The sequence below is a fragment of the Lutra lutra genome, chromosome Y (genome assembly GCF_902655055.1).
Source record: "Lutra lutra chromosome Y, mLutLut1.2, whole genome shotgun sequence".
NCBI lineage: Eukaryota > Metazoa > Chordata > Mammalia > Carnivora > Mustelidae > Lutra > Lutra lutra.
The window spans coordinates 1,525,024-1,543,809 of NC_062297.1; the positions used below are offsets into that span (position 1 = coordinate 1,525,024).

General features: G+C 34.5%; 1 protein-coding gene across 11 annotated transcripts in view; it reads left to right on the forward strand.

Moving 5' to 3' along the window:
- The window catches only part of LOC125092602 (zinc finger X-chromosomal protein-like), a 62,689-nt gene extending 47,154 nt beyond the window's left edge, over positions 1–15,535 (forward strand). For all 11 annotated transcript variants that reach the window (XM_047716986.1, XM_047716982.1, XM_047716988.1 and 8 more), the window contains 5 exons: positions 8,993–9,142; positions 9,568–9,711; positions 10,070–10,225; positions 10,696–10,836; positions 11,787–15,535. In XM_047716986.1, the coding sequence (XP_047572942.1) occupies positions 8,993–9,142; positions 9,568–9,711; positions 10,070–10,225; positions 10,696–10,836; positions 11,787–12,970 (1,775 nt within the window). In that variant the 3' untranslated portion in view covers positions 12,971–15,535. The remainder of the gene's footprint in view (positions 1–8,992; positions 9,143–9,567; positions 9,712–10,069; positions 10,226–10,695; positions 10,837–11,786) is intronic.
- Positions 15,536–18,786: the final 3,251 nt, after the last annotated feature.

An 18,786-nucleotide genomic window follows, 5' to 3' on the forward strand; every position in this document is an offset into this window, starting at 1 on the left:
TTTAATGTTAATACAAATTTAGAATATAAGATTTTTATAAGATAAATTTGTCCAGACATTTCAGTTTTCTTGATATCTTTTTTTCTGCCTTCTAGGAAAGATACTTCCTCAAATGCTACATTATAATTTTAAAACCCTATTTGGGGGAGGCAGGGTTAGAGGGTAACTATTTAGGATTGACAGGTTTTTGGTTTAGTGTGAAGAGGAATTGTAGCCTGATCTGTATTTTGCATAATAGAGAAAACTGAGATGTTGTAATTATCTGTCAATATTAATGATTTTCATTGCATGAAACAAACATTTTCAGTCCTTTAATATTTTTATTCAACATGTACACCTTAAGAGTTTAAACAGATGTCTACTCTTCTCTTTAGAAATTTCAGTGAGTTATGGGCTCTACATGGCTGATAAAGTGTTTTCATAAAGTGTTTAGAGTCCATCTCATCAAGTTTCTTCCTTCTGCAGTTCTCACTTTTTTAACAATGAAAGAATTCCATTTTTTGTTGTGTCATAGTGTATCTAGACACAGATGCTCATTATTACAGCCTATCTGCTATGTATCATTTTGTAGTCTAGATCATACTCTTTCTTTTAAATTGGTTTTGTCTGTCGTTAGAACAAAACTTATGAATCTTACCACTTAGATATATCCTGCACCAAACCTTGTACATATTACATGTGAATTATTCATTGAATGAACATATTTATTAACTTTACAGTTGAAATCATGTGGATATCATGCCATCTAGTTTAGGTGTTTTCCTCATTTTACCTGGTATTAGTTTCTAATTAGTTACCAGTTTTGTATTAAATGAATAAATGAAATCTTAACTTTAATATCTAATGTACAAAATCTGAGGATCAATAGAATTTATGGTTTGTATATTGGTTTAGTAGTTACTGGAATAGAAGGGATGCTAAAATATTGCACTTGTATTTTTTTATACATGTTTAAGGCATTCTCTTATTCTGTCGCTAATTAACTGGATATATATGTAAAATCACTGTAAACTCCGTATCAAGTGTTTTGTTTTGTTCATAATTTTTTAAAATCTAATAGAACACAGACTAAAATTTTGGAATTCTAAAAGTAAATATACACAAGAAAATATTTTTGAAACATGAATAAGGATTAGGAAAAATGTCTTGATTAGGTTTTTTAAATTTGTTTTCATAAAAATTAAGAAAGGTTTTTGTTTATTAGACTAGAATTGATGCCTTTTTATATAAGGACTCTAAAATGTATTTAGAATATATTTAAGCAGTTTTAATATTTTAAAGGAGATATTACCAGGCACTAAAAGAAGGTAAGCCATTAAATTATTAGGGACAATTTGATATCAAGAATTGTCAAATTATATTATTTAAAACACTTAATTTTGGACAAAAGTCATAAGATATGCAAAGAAACAATAATCCTGACAGAAACACAGGAAAAAGTACAGTAAGTAGAAACTCGTGAGGAATCCTAGATAGTGAACTTAATAAAGATTTTAAATCAGCTATTTTAAATTTGTTCAGAGAGCTAAAGAAAACCATTGTAAAGAACTAAAGGAAGTATGAAAATTATGTCTCACCAAACAGAGGATATCAATAAGGAGAAACTTAAAAAAAACTAAATAGAAATTCTGGACCTAAAATAAATAGACTAAAATGCAGATTTAACCAGAGGGCTCAAACTTTAAAGGTAAAGAAAGAATTGGCATACTTGGATGTGTATCAGGAGGTATTAATCCACTCTGAGAAGAAGGAAAAAAAAGAATGAAGAAAAATTAATGTAGCTTCTTAGACCTGTATGTATGCATACTAGCATAGACAATCCCCAAAAGGAGAGGAAAGAAGGAGAGGAAAAATGGAAATGGATTGAAAGAATATCTCAAGAAGTAGTAGGTGAAAATTTCTGAAATGTGATGAAAAATATTAATCTATAATTATAAGATGAAAAATATTAATCTATAATTATAAGCTAAGAAGTTTGGCAAACTTTAAATTATCAAAAGTTTACGAAGCATTCTTGAAAGCAAGACAGAATTGACTCATCATGTTCTCAAATGCTCCTTCCTCAAAGAGGTAAGAGCTCTTTTCTTCTTAAAAACATGTAGACTTAAAAGGCATTGAGGTGATATATTCAGATGATCTGTTCCGCAGGTTGAAGGAAATAAGTCTAATACATTTACATATTATATGCTATATACTCAACTAAGAAGTATCTAGCTAAAGCTTTAAAAATGAAGGTGAAACTAAAATATTCCTAGGTAAACAAAAAAACTGTGGTAACCCAAATGAAACATGGCATAAGGACAGACATAAAAGCCAGTGAAATAGAATTGAGAGTTGAGAAATAAACACATACATCTTAGAGCCAGTTGAGTTTTCACAACTTGAACTTTTCACAGTTTAAAGAGGAATAGCCTATCTTCAACAAATGGTGTTGGGATAACCGCATGTTCATACATGAATGAACAATGTTGGGCTGCTACCTTGAGATACATAAAAAACTTAAAACCAATCAGAGATATCTGTATTTATCATGTTTGAAAATACTTCTATTTCCAAAAATACTGTGAAGAAGTGAAGTGATAACAGAATGGAAGGAAATATTTGTAAAGCTTATATCTAAGTGTTTAGGAACTGGAACATATAAAGAATCTCTGCAACTCAGTAATAAAAAAGCAACCCAATTAGAAATGGAAAAAACCTTGAATACACATTTCTCCAAAGAAGAAAATAAGAACATGAAAGATGCTTATCCTCATTAGTCATTTGGGGGATGCAAATCAAAACCAGAATGAGTTAACCTCTTCACATTCTCTCAGATGGGTATTTTTAAAAATGGGAAATAAGTTTTGTAAGAATGGGGATATTTTAGAAGCCTCAAAGTGGGATTGGTAATATGAAATTGTTTACCCACTTAGTGAAGATTTTGTAGTTCTTTGAAAAGTTAAACATTGAATTACAGTATGACTCAGTTATTGCTCCTAAGCATAGACCCAGGAGAATTAAAAACATACCATAAAATAGTTGTTATACAAATATTCATAGCAGCATTATTTTTTTTAAGATTTTATTTTAATAAAGATTTTTATTTATTTATTTATTTGACAGAGATTACAAGCAGGCAGAGAGAGAAGGGGAAGCAGGCTCCCCGCTAAGCAGAGAACCCAATGTGGGGCTTGATCCCAGGGCCCCAGGATCCTGACCTGAGCCGAAGGCAGAGGCTTTGAGCCACTGAGGGGCCCTAAGATTTTTTTTTTTTTTTTTTTTTTTTTTTTTTTTTTTAATTTATTTGTCAGAGAAAACAAGCAGAGGCAGGTGGAAGCAGAGGGAGAAGCAGACTTCCCCCTGAACAAGGAGCCTTATGCTGGACTTCATCCCAGGACTCTGGGATCATGACCTGAGCATGACCTGAAGGCAGATGGTTAACTGAGGCACCCAGGCTTCCCATTTATGGCAGCATCCCAATAGCCAAACAAAAATGGGAATAGCCCTAACATCTTCAATTGATGAATTGATATTTAAAATGTGATGTCATCATCCAGTGGAATATTATTTGATCATAAAAAGAAATGAAGCACTGATACATGCTACAAAACAGGTGAACTTTGGAAGTAACAGGTATGGGGTGCCTGGGTGGCTCAGAGGGTTAAGACTCTGCCTTCAGCTCAGGTCATGATCTCAGGATCTGGGATCAAGTCCCTCATCGGACTCTCTGCTCGGGAGGGAGCCTGCTTCCCCCTCTTTCTCTGTCTGCCTCTCTGCCTACTTGTGATCTCTGTCAAATAAATAAATAAAATACTTAAAGAAAGAAAGAAGGGTATTTGGCAAGTCTGAAAGAGGTATATCTATAAAGACAAAGAGTTGAGGAGTGTTTACCTAGTCTAATTGTGGAATAAGTTTTGGAAAGGGAGTTAGCCAAAGAATGTTAGAAGTATTTTTAGGGGGTGATGGATATAATCTGTAATTAGTTGGTAATGATGGTTTCAAAGTATGTGAATTTACTGAAAACTAGTGAAGCTTTAGTTCTTTATTACTACATTTTTTTTTTTTAAGATTTTATTTATTTTTTTGCCGGAGAGAGCACAAGCAGGGAGAGCAATAGGCAGAATGAGGAGGAGAAGCAGCCTTGACACTGAGCAGGGAGCCTGAAGATACTACATTTTTTAAAAAGGCAATTGTGTAGAAATCACTTCCTGATGTCTCAAGATATTTATTATCCAGAATTTGTTTATTTTTAGACTTTAATTTTAATTTTATTTATTTATTTTTATTATTATTATTATTATTATTATTTTAAAAGATTTTATTTGTTTGATAGAGACACAGTGAGAGAGGGAGCACAAGCAGGTTGGGTAAGAGAGGGAGAAGCAGGCTTCCTGCTGAGCAAGGAGCCCGGTGGTGAGGCTTGATCCCAGGACGCCAGGATCATGGCCCAAGCCAAGGCAGATACTTAATGATTGAGCCACCCAGGCACCCCTAGACTTTAATTTCTTCTTTTTGGTAAGATTTTATTTATCTCTTTGACAGAGCGCACAAGTAAGCAGAGCAGCATGCAGAGGGAGAGAGAGAAGAGGCTCTCTGCTGAGCAGGGAGCACTATGAGGGGCTTAATCCCAGGACCCTGAGATCATGATCTGAGCTGAAGGCAGCCGCTTAATTAACTGAGCCCCCCAGGTGCTTCAGACTTTAATTTTTAATGGCAGTTTTAAAGCCATAGTGAGATTTACATGGTAAAACGACATTTAAGATTTGGGTGTTTTTTTTTTTAAGTTGCTTTTATAATATTTCATTGAGATAATTTTAGTAGTTTAATTAGTGGGATACCTTTCCAAGGTGAAATTTTCAAGGTGAATTCTAATTTTCTCTAGAAAAGGATTAACTTTGCTGTTCTCAGGTAGACCTGACATGTGAATGTGTTTTTCTAACATAACTTTTTATTATTCAGGAGCACAAGAAACATCTTTTATAAGCTGTAGGAAAATATGTAACATTTTCCAAGTTCCATCATCATTAGGTAGTGAGGTCTTCAGGAGTTTTTTTTTTTATGATTACCCACAAACTAACATTTCTATGAGCATCTTGTGTGACCTTGTAAACACAAGATACTAAGATTTTTCAGTACCTACTTAGAGTCACTATTATAAAGTTTCCAAAAGAGGCCGGCTTAACTGTAGTCTCAAACTCAAAGATGAGGAGTTTAAAGGAGTTTAAAACTTTAAAGAAGTTTTAGATTTATTCAGAACTCTCTTGCCTGAATGCTGAGATCTTTGTCCTCTAATCCTACCTGTTTGCTACCTTTAGGAAAATGACTTAGCTCAGTCTGCTGGATAGGTCAGAAAACATGTATTTAGCTTTGAAAACAAGACTAAGTGAACATAAGGTCAGAATTAAGGACATGATAGTTGTTTTACCAACAAACTATATAAAACATAGGTAAATATCCTTGCCTCCTTCACTTTGTATATGACTGAAGATACCAGTCAGAATGTTTTACTGGAATAACCTCCAGTTCTACCCTCTTTTCCCTAACAAGGTAACTATTAGGTCTGTTGATTTGCCCTTGAGTCTCAAAAGGAAGAGTATTTTTCTTCTTTAGTTTTTAAGGAAACTTTCTTCATCTTTGCTTCTTGTTTTGTCTTCTCCCTTTCCCTCTAAGATCTTGATTCTATAATTTACCATGTCCCTGACCTCCGGCCTCTTACTTTCTTTATTTCCCAGATTATGAGCATACTTAAGTATTTTTATCATTGATGGAGTTACCTCTTTGATCCTGCAATCCATTCTGACTACTCCTTTGTTCTCCTTTTTTTGCAGTAAACTTCTTAAAGGATTTTTTTAAAGATACTAATTATTTATTCGATAGAGCACATGCAGGGGGAGCAAAGGCAGAGGGAGAGGGTGAAGCAGGCTTCCCAGTGAGCAGGGAGACCAACATGGCGCTAGATCTCAGGACCCTGGGATCATGACCTGAACTGAAGGTAGATTCTGTTTTCTTTTTTTTTTTTTTTTTTTTTTTTTTTTTAAGATTTTATTTATTTATTTGACAGACAGAGATCGCAAGTAGGCAGAGAGGCAGGCAGAGAGAGAGAGGTTAGCAGGCTCCCTGCTGAGCAGAGAGCCTGACACAGGGCTTGATCCTAGGACCCCAAGATCATGACCTGAGCCAGAGGCAGAGGCCCAACCCACTGAGGCACCCAGGCACCTCTGAAGGTAGATTCTTAACTGAATGAGCCATGCAGGCATGCCTGCATTAAACTTTGTAAAGATATTAACATCCATGTTCCATAGAATCCTCAACCTACTTGAGTTTGACTCTATATAGTATTCACTAAAATATTTTAACCAAGAGTATGAGTGACTTCCAGGTTAGTACGAGCCACTGCAGATGTTCCTCCTTCACTTTGTACTTGTCTTAGGATTTTCTATATTTGTAAGATTTTAGGATGCTGTTTGAAAGCATTTTTGTGCACATGATATATTGACATGGGGTGGTCTTGATTTCTAAGTAAGAAACTAAGATTAAGTGTTGGTGTATTTTTACTTTTCAGTGTTGGCTTTTGAAAGACTAAATTCATCTTAATATTCTATGTAAGAATATTCTTTGTTATTCTGTGAAAGAATTTTGACTAGGCAAATGGAATTTTTGAATCTTTTAAAAAATTTGATGGGGAATTTATAGAACTCTTTCAAAGATGTCAAAATCTAACTTCTATCTTTATAAGTCACTGTTAAGAATTACAGATAGGTCTGCCTAGCTGGCTTAGTCTTAGTAGAGTATATGATCCTTGGTCTTAGGGTAGTTGGTTTAAACCCACTGCATAGAATTTACTTTAAAAAAAAAAAGAATTTTTCATGTAAAATTTAAGTGATCATAACTATCACCACAACCTTAGATGAATTGTGCTTGAGTCATGTTTATAGATACTAATAGAAACCATCTAGCTATTATATCATATATTGACTTTTACAAAAATAAAAATTGCCTCTAAGAAATATCATTGAATACATTCTGAAAACTTCAGATATTCATTAAGGTTACTTTATGACTCATGGATTTCTTTTGAATTCTGACTAGAATCACTGGATTTACTTGTTGTGGTATCTTACCCTAAACGTTCAACTTTTCTAAACTGCAGTTTGCTCTATTTTAAAATGTTAGTGATGTTTTTAACACCTCCTTTACGACTTAGTATAAGTATTTTGCAGTGTGTATATTAATAAATGCTAGCTATCTTATTAGTGCACTTTTTTTTTTTTTTGGTAAAGATTTTATTTATTTATTTGACAGAGATCACAAGTAGGCAGAGAGGCAGGCAGAGAGAAGGGGCGGGAAGCAGGCTCGCAGCTGAGCCGAGAGCCCAATGTGGGGCTTGATCCAAAGACCCTGGGATCATGACCTGAGCCAAAGGCAGAGGCTTTAACATACTGAGCCACTGAGGCACCCCTTATTTTATCACTTTATCTTTTTTTAAGGTTTTTTAAAAGTTTTTATTTAAATTCCCGTTAGGTAACACAGTATAATATTAGTTTCAGATGTACAGTGTGGTGATTCAAAACTTACATACATTGAGTCCTTGATACTCATCACCCGTTTCTGTTACCCCTACACCTGTTAGATTATAAACTTTGAGTCCATAACTTTTTCATATTTTTACTTCCAGTACTTACCTAGCCCACAGTCTAATTACTCTATGATGCATTGCTGAATTGAGTAAAACATTAATGTCCAACCATAAAGATAAAATTCATGTATTTTTATCACATCTAGCAGGGGAACACCAGAAAGGTAACTAAAAGGGAAATGAGAAGTTTTGCTAGGTGAATGGAAGACAAATTTTTTTTTTTCTGGGCTTTGGTTTCTTCTCTGCTTTGTCTTCAGTTACAGCAGCCAAGCCAATTTTATCTGGAGCAGAGAGAATATTTCTGCGCTTTTTCTCTAATATATTCAACATCAATAAATCCAACTTTGTGAGAAGTTAGATCATATTGGCCAAGTTTTCATTCATTAGTCTTTTCCTCACTTTCATCTGTGCCAGAGATATCATTGGATGGCCATTGTGGGTAGCAGTGGATAAAAGATTACATTTCATAGGAATTATGCTTTTGGTATTTATTCCAATCCAAGTCTGCTTCTTTGGGACATTATTTTTTGGTTTCCCAATACTAAGCATAATACTGTATTTCATTAGCCTCTTTTATAAAGATTAAATCATGAAATGTTTAAAAAAAAATTATGAAATGTTTGTTCTGTATCCCCTGAATCTCCACTGTCATGAGCCATGTGTGTCTATATTGGTATCTTTTTTTTTTTTTTTGTCAAAAACATAATAAAGGCTACGTTCATTAAGTTATTTGAGAATACTGTATATTTAAGTATACATTTGCTGCATTTGCCAGCAATGACCCAGACTCAGTTTTATGAACTCAAGTGTGTGCCTCATTCAAGTATATACCATGTTTGTGTTTGTGTGCAGCTTTAACTTTAAATATTTTGATAGTAGAATTTACATTGACCATTGCAGTATATGTTTCTGAAAATTGTATTTTGATTAAAAAAAAAAATTCTACTAAGAGACAGATAAGACCACATAATGGTCAAAACACTAACAAGACAGTGCTAAGAAAATGTATTAAGACCAGGATTTGGTTATTTTATTGTAGGACATTCTTCCCAAGATCTTTAACAATATAATAATCCTTTCATCTTATGGTTAATAGTATATGCAAAGATATAGAATATAATCTCATTACTTTTGTTAGTTTTTAAGGCTACCATGAATTTGCTTTAAGTAAAATATTTTTTACCTGAATATCTCATCCCACTTTTAGAATATTTGCAAAACGTATTTGTTGAATTTGCTACTTTTTAAGATATGAAATCATTCAATTTTATATGAGTCAAATTAGAGATTGTATTTGTAAAACACTTTAAAAAAGGTAGTATTTTATTTAAGTTTCTGTTACTGTTATTTATGATGTATTTCTTCGCTTTTCAGTGGATGATGCTGGCAAAATAGAACACGGTGGCTCCTCTGGAATGACCATGAACACAGAGTCAGAAATAGATCCTTGTAAGGTGGATGGCACTTGCCCTGAAGTAATCAAGGTGTATATTTTTAAAGCTGACCCTGGAGAGGATGACTTAGGTAAGAGGAAAGCTTCAGGATATTATTCATCCTGATCAGCCACTTGAACCTGATTTCTTTTGGGTGGTTTAGATTGAGAACATTTGAAATATTTTCTGAAGATAACTTAAAAAAATTTTTTTTGAAGATTTTATTTGAGAGAGCAAGCACAAGCGGGCTGGAGGGTGGGGTAGGGAAGGGCAGAGGGAGAGGCATGCTTCCCACTGAGCAGGGAGCCCAAGGCAGTACTTGATCCCAGTACCTTGGGATCATGACCTGAGCTGAAGGCAGATGCTTAACTGACTGAGCCACCCAGGAGTCACTGAAGATGACTTTTAAACAAGGATTTCCATGTAGCAGTATAAAAGTATATTAAATATAATAAGTGAGACAGGTGGAAATGATGTTTTCAGATAAATTCTTGGAGCTGTCATCTTCCCTGATAGGTGGCACTGTAGACATTGTGGAGAGTGAGCCTGAGAATGACCATGGAGTTGAATTACTTGACCAGAATAGCAGTATTCGAGTACCAAGAGAAAAGATGGTTTATATGACTGTCAACGACTCTCAGCAAGAAGATGAAGATTTAAGTAGGTGCCCTTTTTGTGGGAGAAAATTCTGTTTCTGTATACAGTTAATTTTTTTAAATGCAACTAATTGAAGAAAGTAAACAGTACTATTGTAGATACTATTGTACTGTCATATACCGAAGAGGAACATTAGTGACTCTTAAAGTATGCTTAGGATGTTACTTTAAAAACAGTGGTGAAAGTCAAGAAAGGAATGGTTCACTCAACAAATATATATGGAGTATTTACTGTGTGAAAATAATTTAATAGGTATGTAACATTTGAAATTTCTGTTTCTTTGTCTGAATTCATGCAAGCATTTTTTCTGTCTGGTCTTTGTAAACCTGGTCTTAAAGAATTCTACTGATTTTCTAATTAGATGTTGCTGAAATTGCTGATGAAGTTTATATGGAAGTTATAGTAGGAGAGGAGGATGCTGCAGTGGCAGCAGCTGCAGCAGCTGCTGTGCATGAACAACAAATGGACGACAATGAAATTAAAACCTTCATGCCAATAGCATGGGCAGCGGCTTATGGTAAGTCACATACATAGTGGCTCAAAGGATTGCATGGTTCTGGAACAAGAATTCATTATTAAAAATGATTTCTATAGCTTCAGATTTCAGACATAGGAAGTACCAGTATAGTGATGTAAAGATGTAAAGGATGATTATTTATAGTCTGCCTTTTGCCTTAATTTTAATAGGAATTTTCTTTGCCTATATTATGGAAGAGATAAATAGAAATTTTTTATCTTGAATATATCTGGATCATGACTTTACCATTTGAGTGTCATCGTGGGACTTTGTGGTGCAAAATGCTGTTAAATTTGGAAGCTGGGCTTTTTCTGTTGTCTGGTACATAAATTTACCCTTAAAGCTCATTACCTGGATGGGGAATTTGTCATTCATGAGTATCGTGGCATTTTGTTGTTCTACTTAATAAAGAATCCGTAATTCTTTATAAAGAACACTGTGTAATTTTGTTTCTTAATACATGTTGTTAGGTAATAATTCTGATGGCATTGAAAACCGGAATGGCACTGCAAGTGCCCTCTTGCACATAGATGAGTCTGCTGGGTTCAGCAGACTGGCTAAACAAAAACCAAAGAAAAGGAGAAGACCCGATTCCAGGCAGTACCAAACAGGTAAGGATGCACAAGTTCCACAGTGCAGTGTGCTCTGCAGGCTCTGAGATTAAACCAGTATGTACCCATAGAGGTATTAATGATAGCAATTTAGCTGCTAGATCATATGTAGCTTTTGTGTATTGAAGTGAAAAATAATTTTAAGAATTCAGTAATATTCATGAATGATTTCCTGGAATAAAAAGAAATAGGTTTTGAGTCAGACATTTAGGACAGTAAAATCTGAGGATATTTTAGTGGAAATAAAATTGCTAAAATTACATTATTTAACTCTAATGAACAAATTTAAATATTTTGTCAGCATGAAGCAGGCATTTACTGAGGAGCAAGACAAATACTTCTGTTGTCCATTGAATAATTCCTTTCCAGTATAATCTTGTATACTATTTTGCATATTACAGTTTTTTAGTAAGTGGTTAAACTTTAAGTTACCATAAATTTGGCTTGTAGTAATAAAACTGAAAGGTGAACTTTGTTTTTATGAATCATGTTTTATAGATATCCAAATACATGTGGCTTTAAATGTCTATTTATTTATTTATTTGACAGAGAGAGACACAGTGACAGAGGAATCACAAGCAGGGGGAGTGGGAAAGGGAAAAGCAGGCTTCCTGGTGAGCAGGGAGCCCAATGCAGGACTCTTCTCCCAGGACCCTGGAATCATGACGGAAGCCAAAGTCAGAGGCTTAATGACTGAGCTACCCAGGCACTCCCGTCTGTTCGTTTTAGATTGGGAGTGTTATGGGTGGTTACATTGAATGAAGTTTCTGGACAAGATTCTGTTCATCACTGGGTTTTGCTATTATCTCTTTCGTTGAAGAACAGTGAAAAGAATGTTAACTTGAGGAGTATTTGTCTGATAATATTCAGAACATTCACTTTTAAGTGGTTGAAGAAAACAGAATGGAACTTGGCTCGATCACTCATGGTCTTTTCTTTTCCTTTTGTAGCAATAATTATTGGCCCTGATGGACATCCCTTGACTGTCTATCCTTGCATGATTTGTGGGAAAAAATTTAAGTCGAGAGGTTTTTTGAAAAGGCACTTGAAAAACCATCCTGAACACCTTACCAAGAAAAAGTACCGCTGTACTGACTGTGAGTACACTACCAACAAGAAGATAAGTTTACACAACCACCTGGAGAGCCACAAGCTGACCAGCAAGGCAGAGAAGGCCATCGAATGTGATGAGTGTGGGAAGCATTTCTCTCATGCTGGGGCTTTGTTTACTCACAAAATGGTGCATAAGGAGAAAGGAGCCAACAAAATGCACAAGTGTAAATTCTGTGAATATGAGACAGCTGAACAAGGGTTGTTGAATCGCCACCTTTTGGCGGTCCACAGCAAGAACTTTCCTCATATTTGTGTGGAGTGTGGGAAAGGTTTCCGTCACCCGTCAGAGCTCAAAAAGCACATGCGCATCCATACCGGGGAGAAGCCGTACCAGTGCCAGTACTGTGAGTATAGGTCCGCAGACTCTTCTAACTTGAAAACACATGTAAAAACGAAGCATAGTAAAGAGATGCCATTCAAGTGTGACATCTGCCTTCTGACTTTCTCAGATACCAAAGAGGTGCAGCAACATGCTCTTATCCACCAAGAAAGCAAAACACACCAGTGTTTGCACTGTGACCACAAAAGCTCGAACTCAAGTGATTTGAAACGACACATAATTTCGGTTCACACGAAGGACTACCCCCATAAGTGTGACATGTGTGATAAAGGCTTTCACAGGCCTTCTGAACTCAAGAAACACGTGGCTGCCCACAAGGGTAAAAAAATGCACCAGTGTAGACATTGTGACTTTAAGATTGCAGATCCATTTGTCCTAAGTCGCCATATTCTCTCAGTTCACACAAAAGATCTTCCATTTAGGTGTAAGAGATGTAGAAAGGGATTTCGGCAACAGAATGAGCTTAAAAAGCATATGAAGACACACAGTGGCAGGAAAGTGTACCAGTGTGAGTACTGTGAGTATAGCACTACAGACGCCTCAGGCTTTAAACGGCACGTCATCTCCATCCACACGAAAGACTATCCTCACCGGTGCGAGTACTGCAAGAAAGGCTTCCGCAGACCTTCCGAAAAGAACCAGCACATAATGCGACATCATAAAGAAGTGGGCCTGCCCTAATGATGCCACTACGGACATTTGTGGAGATGTTGGCCTTGAAGCAGGAATTTCATTTTAAAGCCAGGCTCATTCACATGCAATACTGTATATCGATTTATGCTGTGTACAAATAGAATTACTGCTTCTAGTCAACTTTTCTTTACATTTTACTTAATAGAGTGTTCTGGATCCTATTCAGTTTGTTCAGTGGCAAAAAGTAGCGACAGTCAAATTGCTTTTAAAAAGGAATCCCTGATTCTGTACTGAATTTTTCAGTCTTAGAAGTTTTACTATTTATTTAAGTATTCACTTTATATACATTGATGGTACTTCTAAGACCACTTAAAGATAAAAAAGAAACAACATAGGATTGGTAACTCTAAAAGTATTTACTTTGAGTCATTTTTCCCTCATAAATCTTTCATATTAAATAGGAACATCTGCTAATGGTAAACAGATTTTACTGTTGGGTCTAATCATTATATGAAAGTAATTTTCTTATCTTCCTTAATATTTTCAGACTGTGTGACAATGACACTTTTTTCCATTTGAGTCTCTAGTATTGCTAAATGCAGAACATTGCTGTTCTGTTTAATTTTCATTTTATTCAACAGACAAAATAAGCTTTATTATGACTTTCCGTGTAGTACATCTTTTGTCAGCATAACACACTTTTAGAAAGTTACTGAAAGGTTTTGCTTATTCCTGTTTGTTGTTTTTCTGTCCATGTAGTTTTGTTTAGGAATACTTGCGTTCTACAGATGAGACTTAACTGTGAATTGAGTTTTGGAATATTAGAGTTAAATGGTGGCTCATAGGCTGCTTTGCAACTGGATCTGTAAGTCTACCCCAGGTTTTATAGGTGCCTGTGTGTTACTTGTTTTACATATTTACACACACAATCCCAAATTTAAGTCTATAATGAAAAGTATTAACTGTACAACAAAATGAAAGATCCAGAGATATATGAAAGAACATTTTGCAAACTTAGTATTCATAAGGATTAAGTTAAACGTGAGGGGAAAATTAGAATATAAGGATAGTGTATTTTTAAAGAGCGAAGATATTTTCCTTAAATATCTTTAGGAGTTGGAAAAGACAAGGTATTTCTAGATAGAATATTTTTATATAAAATTTTAGCTTCATACCTTAAATTTTTTGGAAAAGCTAGTGAATATCTAACCATAAATCTATCAGTAGTCACTGCGAAGCATGAAAAGGAAATGTCTTCTCACAAAGTAAAGATTTGGATTAAAAAAACAAATGGCTGCAGAGGATGGGTGCTAATTAAAATTGGCAAGTTCAGCCCATTTTTTAATTTCTTAGCAGATTTGAAGAAGATTAAACATTTAAGTTAGCTTTGATTAGAAGATATGTTTAAAGTACATTATGAAAACGTGAGACTTCATTTGGAATATTACCAAGTCTTTGATTTTTTTTTTTTCCCAGAGTTGGCATATTTTAAGCAGTGAGTGAGTCATAATAGATATAAAATGAATTTAAACAGTTAATTAGAATTTGGTTTGTGTTATATGAATTTTCAAAAATATAGGAAACACTTTTTGTTTACTTAAACTGGGTATTGGCACATACATACTGGCACATTATTCAAGAATAGAATTTTCTCTTCCCACTTGATAGCTAGCTCCCTTGCAACTTCATTGTGGTGCTGCCTTCTACTCTTACTATAAAGTTTTTGTCTTCTGCCTTTTCTCTGTGCCACTAATATTCATATTCAGAAGTTGTATTTATAGGGTTAGGAATCTAAATATTGGGAGTTTTGAAGTTTGGATTAATTTAATCTTTTTATATCAAGTGCTTTAGGCACATAAGAACTTAAATCTAATGCCAGCCAAGCAACAGGATGGATTTGGAACCTCTTAAGCCTTTTTTACTCCCATATATGTTTTACCCATTTTTAGTATCCATTGTCCTGTTCTTAAAACTCTTTTTTGTGTGTGATAATTTTTTCAGTTTTTCTTCCATTTGGTTTTTCCTTGGAGTAATACAAAAGGAAATGTTTAAATAAAATTTTACATTGAAGAATTTTAAAACATTCTTTAAAATTAATCCAGATAAATAGCTATTTAATTATATTTAAAAAGAAACTGAAAGATAAAGAACAGAACACTTAAATACTTTGTATTTCTCTCATAGTCTGGAGTCTTACACAATTGTTTTGTTTTTTAAGCACAATGTTGAAACCTTTAAAAGGTAATTACTAGGATTTGGTCAAGTGAATATGATAAAACATTTGTTTTTATAAAGAAAATATGAAATTGTACTTACTGCTATATACTGATATTAGTTGCAAGCTGTTTTGGTTCTTTAAAAAAATTTGATTAGCAAAGCTAATAAGTTTGGATGTTTCAGTTTAATGTTTTAAAGAGGTACAGATTTTTACAAGAATTTAAGTTATTGTTTTGTTGAAATAGCCTATTAAATATTATATATCTCTTCCTCTGTACACATTGTAAAAAACTTAAAATACTTGATAAGAAATTCATATAGGAAGGTGTGACACTATTGTAAATGTGTACTTGAGAATAACATGCAAAAATAAAAATCAATATTTTCTTGTTAATTGGTGTTTAGTCTATTTGATATTAGTATTAAGGTAAACACTTTTTCATAAAAATGCAGTTTTGTTAAATTTAATAAACAAAGCTGTACTATTTTCAGTTCTGCAATTCTTAAAATGGAATGCAAAATGCACAATTGCATTTGATTTTGTGACTTGGATGCAGATGTTAAACCTATGAGTTTACAAGTAGTATTTTAGAATTGTAAAGAGCAAGTTGGTGAGTTTTTTGATCAGTATATATTGATGAAACTCATTTTTTTTTCTTTTACTTCCATAAAAAATTTTATTATTTTACCATCTTCATTTCTCGAGGTCTTAGAAAATCCATACATGAAGTGATGTTTAGAGCATTTAAAGTTCATTTTAGTATAACTTATAGCAGTTAGTGAAGATTATTACTATTATATCCACAGAAAAACATCTGCTGTATATTTGTTTTTGTTTTTGTTTTTTTAAGATTTTATTTATTTATTTGACAGAGAGAGATCACAAGTAGATGGAGAGGCAGGCAGAGAGAGAGAGAGAGAGAGAAGCAGGCACCCTGCTGAGCAGAGCAGAGCGCCTGATGCGGGACTCAATCCCAGGACCCTGAGATCATGACCTGAGCTGAAGGCAGCAGCTTAATCCACTGAGCCACCCAGGCGCCCCATGTACATTTGTTTTTTGTGCCTAGTTTGGAGGGCTGTAGTGGACACTGACACATTTTTTAGTTGGGTTATTGTCATAGTAAAAATCTGAAGCTGTATAAAAGTTATGAGTTACTTGGCACTGCTGTAATAAAATATCACAGACTGGGTGGCTTATGAATAATAGAAATTTATTTCTTAGAGCTCTGGAGGCTGGAACAAAATCAGGACGCAGACAGATTCAGTGTCTGGTGATGGTCCATTTCCTAATTGAGAGATGGCTGTGTTTCTTCATTTTTATGGTAGAAGGAGCAAAAGATTTCTTCAAGATCTCTTTTGTCTCAGAGGCCTCCCCTCCTAATACCATCACATTGGGATTACATTTCAACATAAGAATTTTAGGGGGGACTAAACATTCAGTCTACAGTAGAAATTTTTTAAAAAGATCACATTTTTTTGTGACATAAAACAGTTTTTATTGACATAAAATGCACAGAACATGTTAAAGCTGTGTTAAAGTGTACAGTTAGTTGTCTTTAGTACACTGACAATGTTGTGCAACAATTACTTGTTAGTTTCCAGAATATCTTTGATTTTAAAGTTTCTTCAGTCCTTTAAGAGAGAAATATGTGTTTGCTTGATAGTTCAAAAAGTAAAAATCGGAGTTAACTATTAAAGGGAATATAAATGTCACTGGCCAGAGTTATAACTAAGACAAGACCACAGCAACTAAATAGCTATGCTAACACAGCAAAAACAGCTAACCAGACCTGTGCCCCCAGCTAGTCCAATAATTTATTGCCCTATTCTTTGGAATCACAATTTTATAATTTCCTCTATTTCCCACGTATTCTAGGGTTTGTATAAGGAAAAGCATAATCAGTCAGTATCTTAAGGGTGTAATATTTCAGAGCATTGGCTTTTGAACTTTAACCAGGGCTGCCATCATCAACGTTACTTGGAAATTGGTTATAAATGCAAAACGTTGGGTGCACTCTATACCTATTATATCAAAATTGCATTGGACTCAACAATGTGTTGTTGTGTCATAGTAAAAAATAAAACAAAACTCAGGTGCTTGGGTGGCTCAGTGGGTTGGGCCTCTGCCTTTGACTACAGTCATGATCTTGGGATGCTGGGATCGAGCCCTGCTTCGAGCTCGGTACTTGGCAGGGAGCCTGCTTCTCCCTCTCTCTTTGCCTGCCTCTCTGCCTACTTGTGATATTTTGTCTGTCAAATAAAAATCTTAAAAGTTAAAAAAAACTTATCTTAACCACTTTTAAGTGTAAAATATACTAGGTTAAATATATTCATACTATTGGGGCTCCTGGGTGGCTCAGTTGGTTAAGCCTCTGCCTTCGGCACAGGTCATGATCCCAGGTTCCTGGGATCAACCCCGCATCGGGCTCTCTGCTAAGCAGGGAGCCTGCTTCCTCCTCTCTCTCTGCCTGCCTCTCAGCTTCCTTGTGATATCTGTCAAATAAATAAATAAATAAAATCTTAAAAAATATATATATATATATGTATATATACATATATATATATTCATACTGTTGTAAAACAGATCTCCACAATTGTTTCATCTTGCAAATTCTAAAGATATGTACTCATTAAACCACTCCCCTTTCCTCACTCCCACCAGTTCCCTGATAACCACCTCTCTACTTTTTGTAGAAGAGGACTTCACTTTATCTCAGAGCTAGATTTGTACAGTATTTGGTTTTGTGTGTGATTGGCTTATTCACCGCAATCTCTATTTGATCCTGACCTTAGTTTTCAAGTTTCCCCATTAAGTACGAAGTTAGCAATGAACTTTTTATATATATTCTTTATTATGGTGAGGTAATTCATGTATTCCTGGTTTGTTGTTTTGAGCATAAAAGGGTACTGAATTATGTCTGGTGTTTTTCTGAATCAGTTGAGATGATAATGATACTTTGTCCTTTATCCTGTTAATTTGGTATATTACAAGGACAATTATACATCATCCTTTATAGTCCTTTCAGTATGCTACTTCATTAGGTTTGCTAATATTAAGGATATTGTATCAACATTCATCAGGAATATAGTCTAATTTTTTGTAATTAGTCTGTAATGTCTTTCTCTGGCTTTGATATCAGATAATGCTGCTTCATAAAAGAGGAAGTACTGTTTCCAGAAGACTTCAGTGGTTGGTATTAATTCTTCCTTAATGTTAAATTTCACTAATGAAGCCTTTTTATTTTTTTTTTTAAAGATTTTATTTGAGAGAGAACAAAGAAAGGGAGGAGCAGAGGGAGAAACAGATTCCCCACAAAATAGCCTGATGTGGGCCTAATCCCAGGACCCTGAGATCATTACCTGAGCCGAAGGCAGAAGCTTAACCCACTGAGCTACCCAGCTGCCCCAAATTCTTCTTGTTCTGAGCTTTTTTGGTGGAATTTGTGTGTGTGATGAATTAACTATTTTATACTTGTTATAGGTATGAAGATACTCTTCATGACTTAATATTTTGTGCATTTCTAAAGATGTGTTCATTTTGTCTACTTATGTAGATTGCTGGTTTTTAATTATCCATGGTGTTAACTTTTTTTTTCTTATATAGGTTTAGTAGTAATATCCCTACCTTCATGTTGATTTAAGTAATT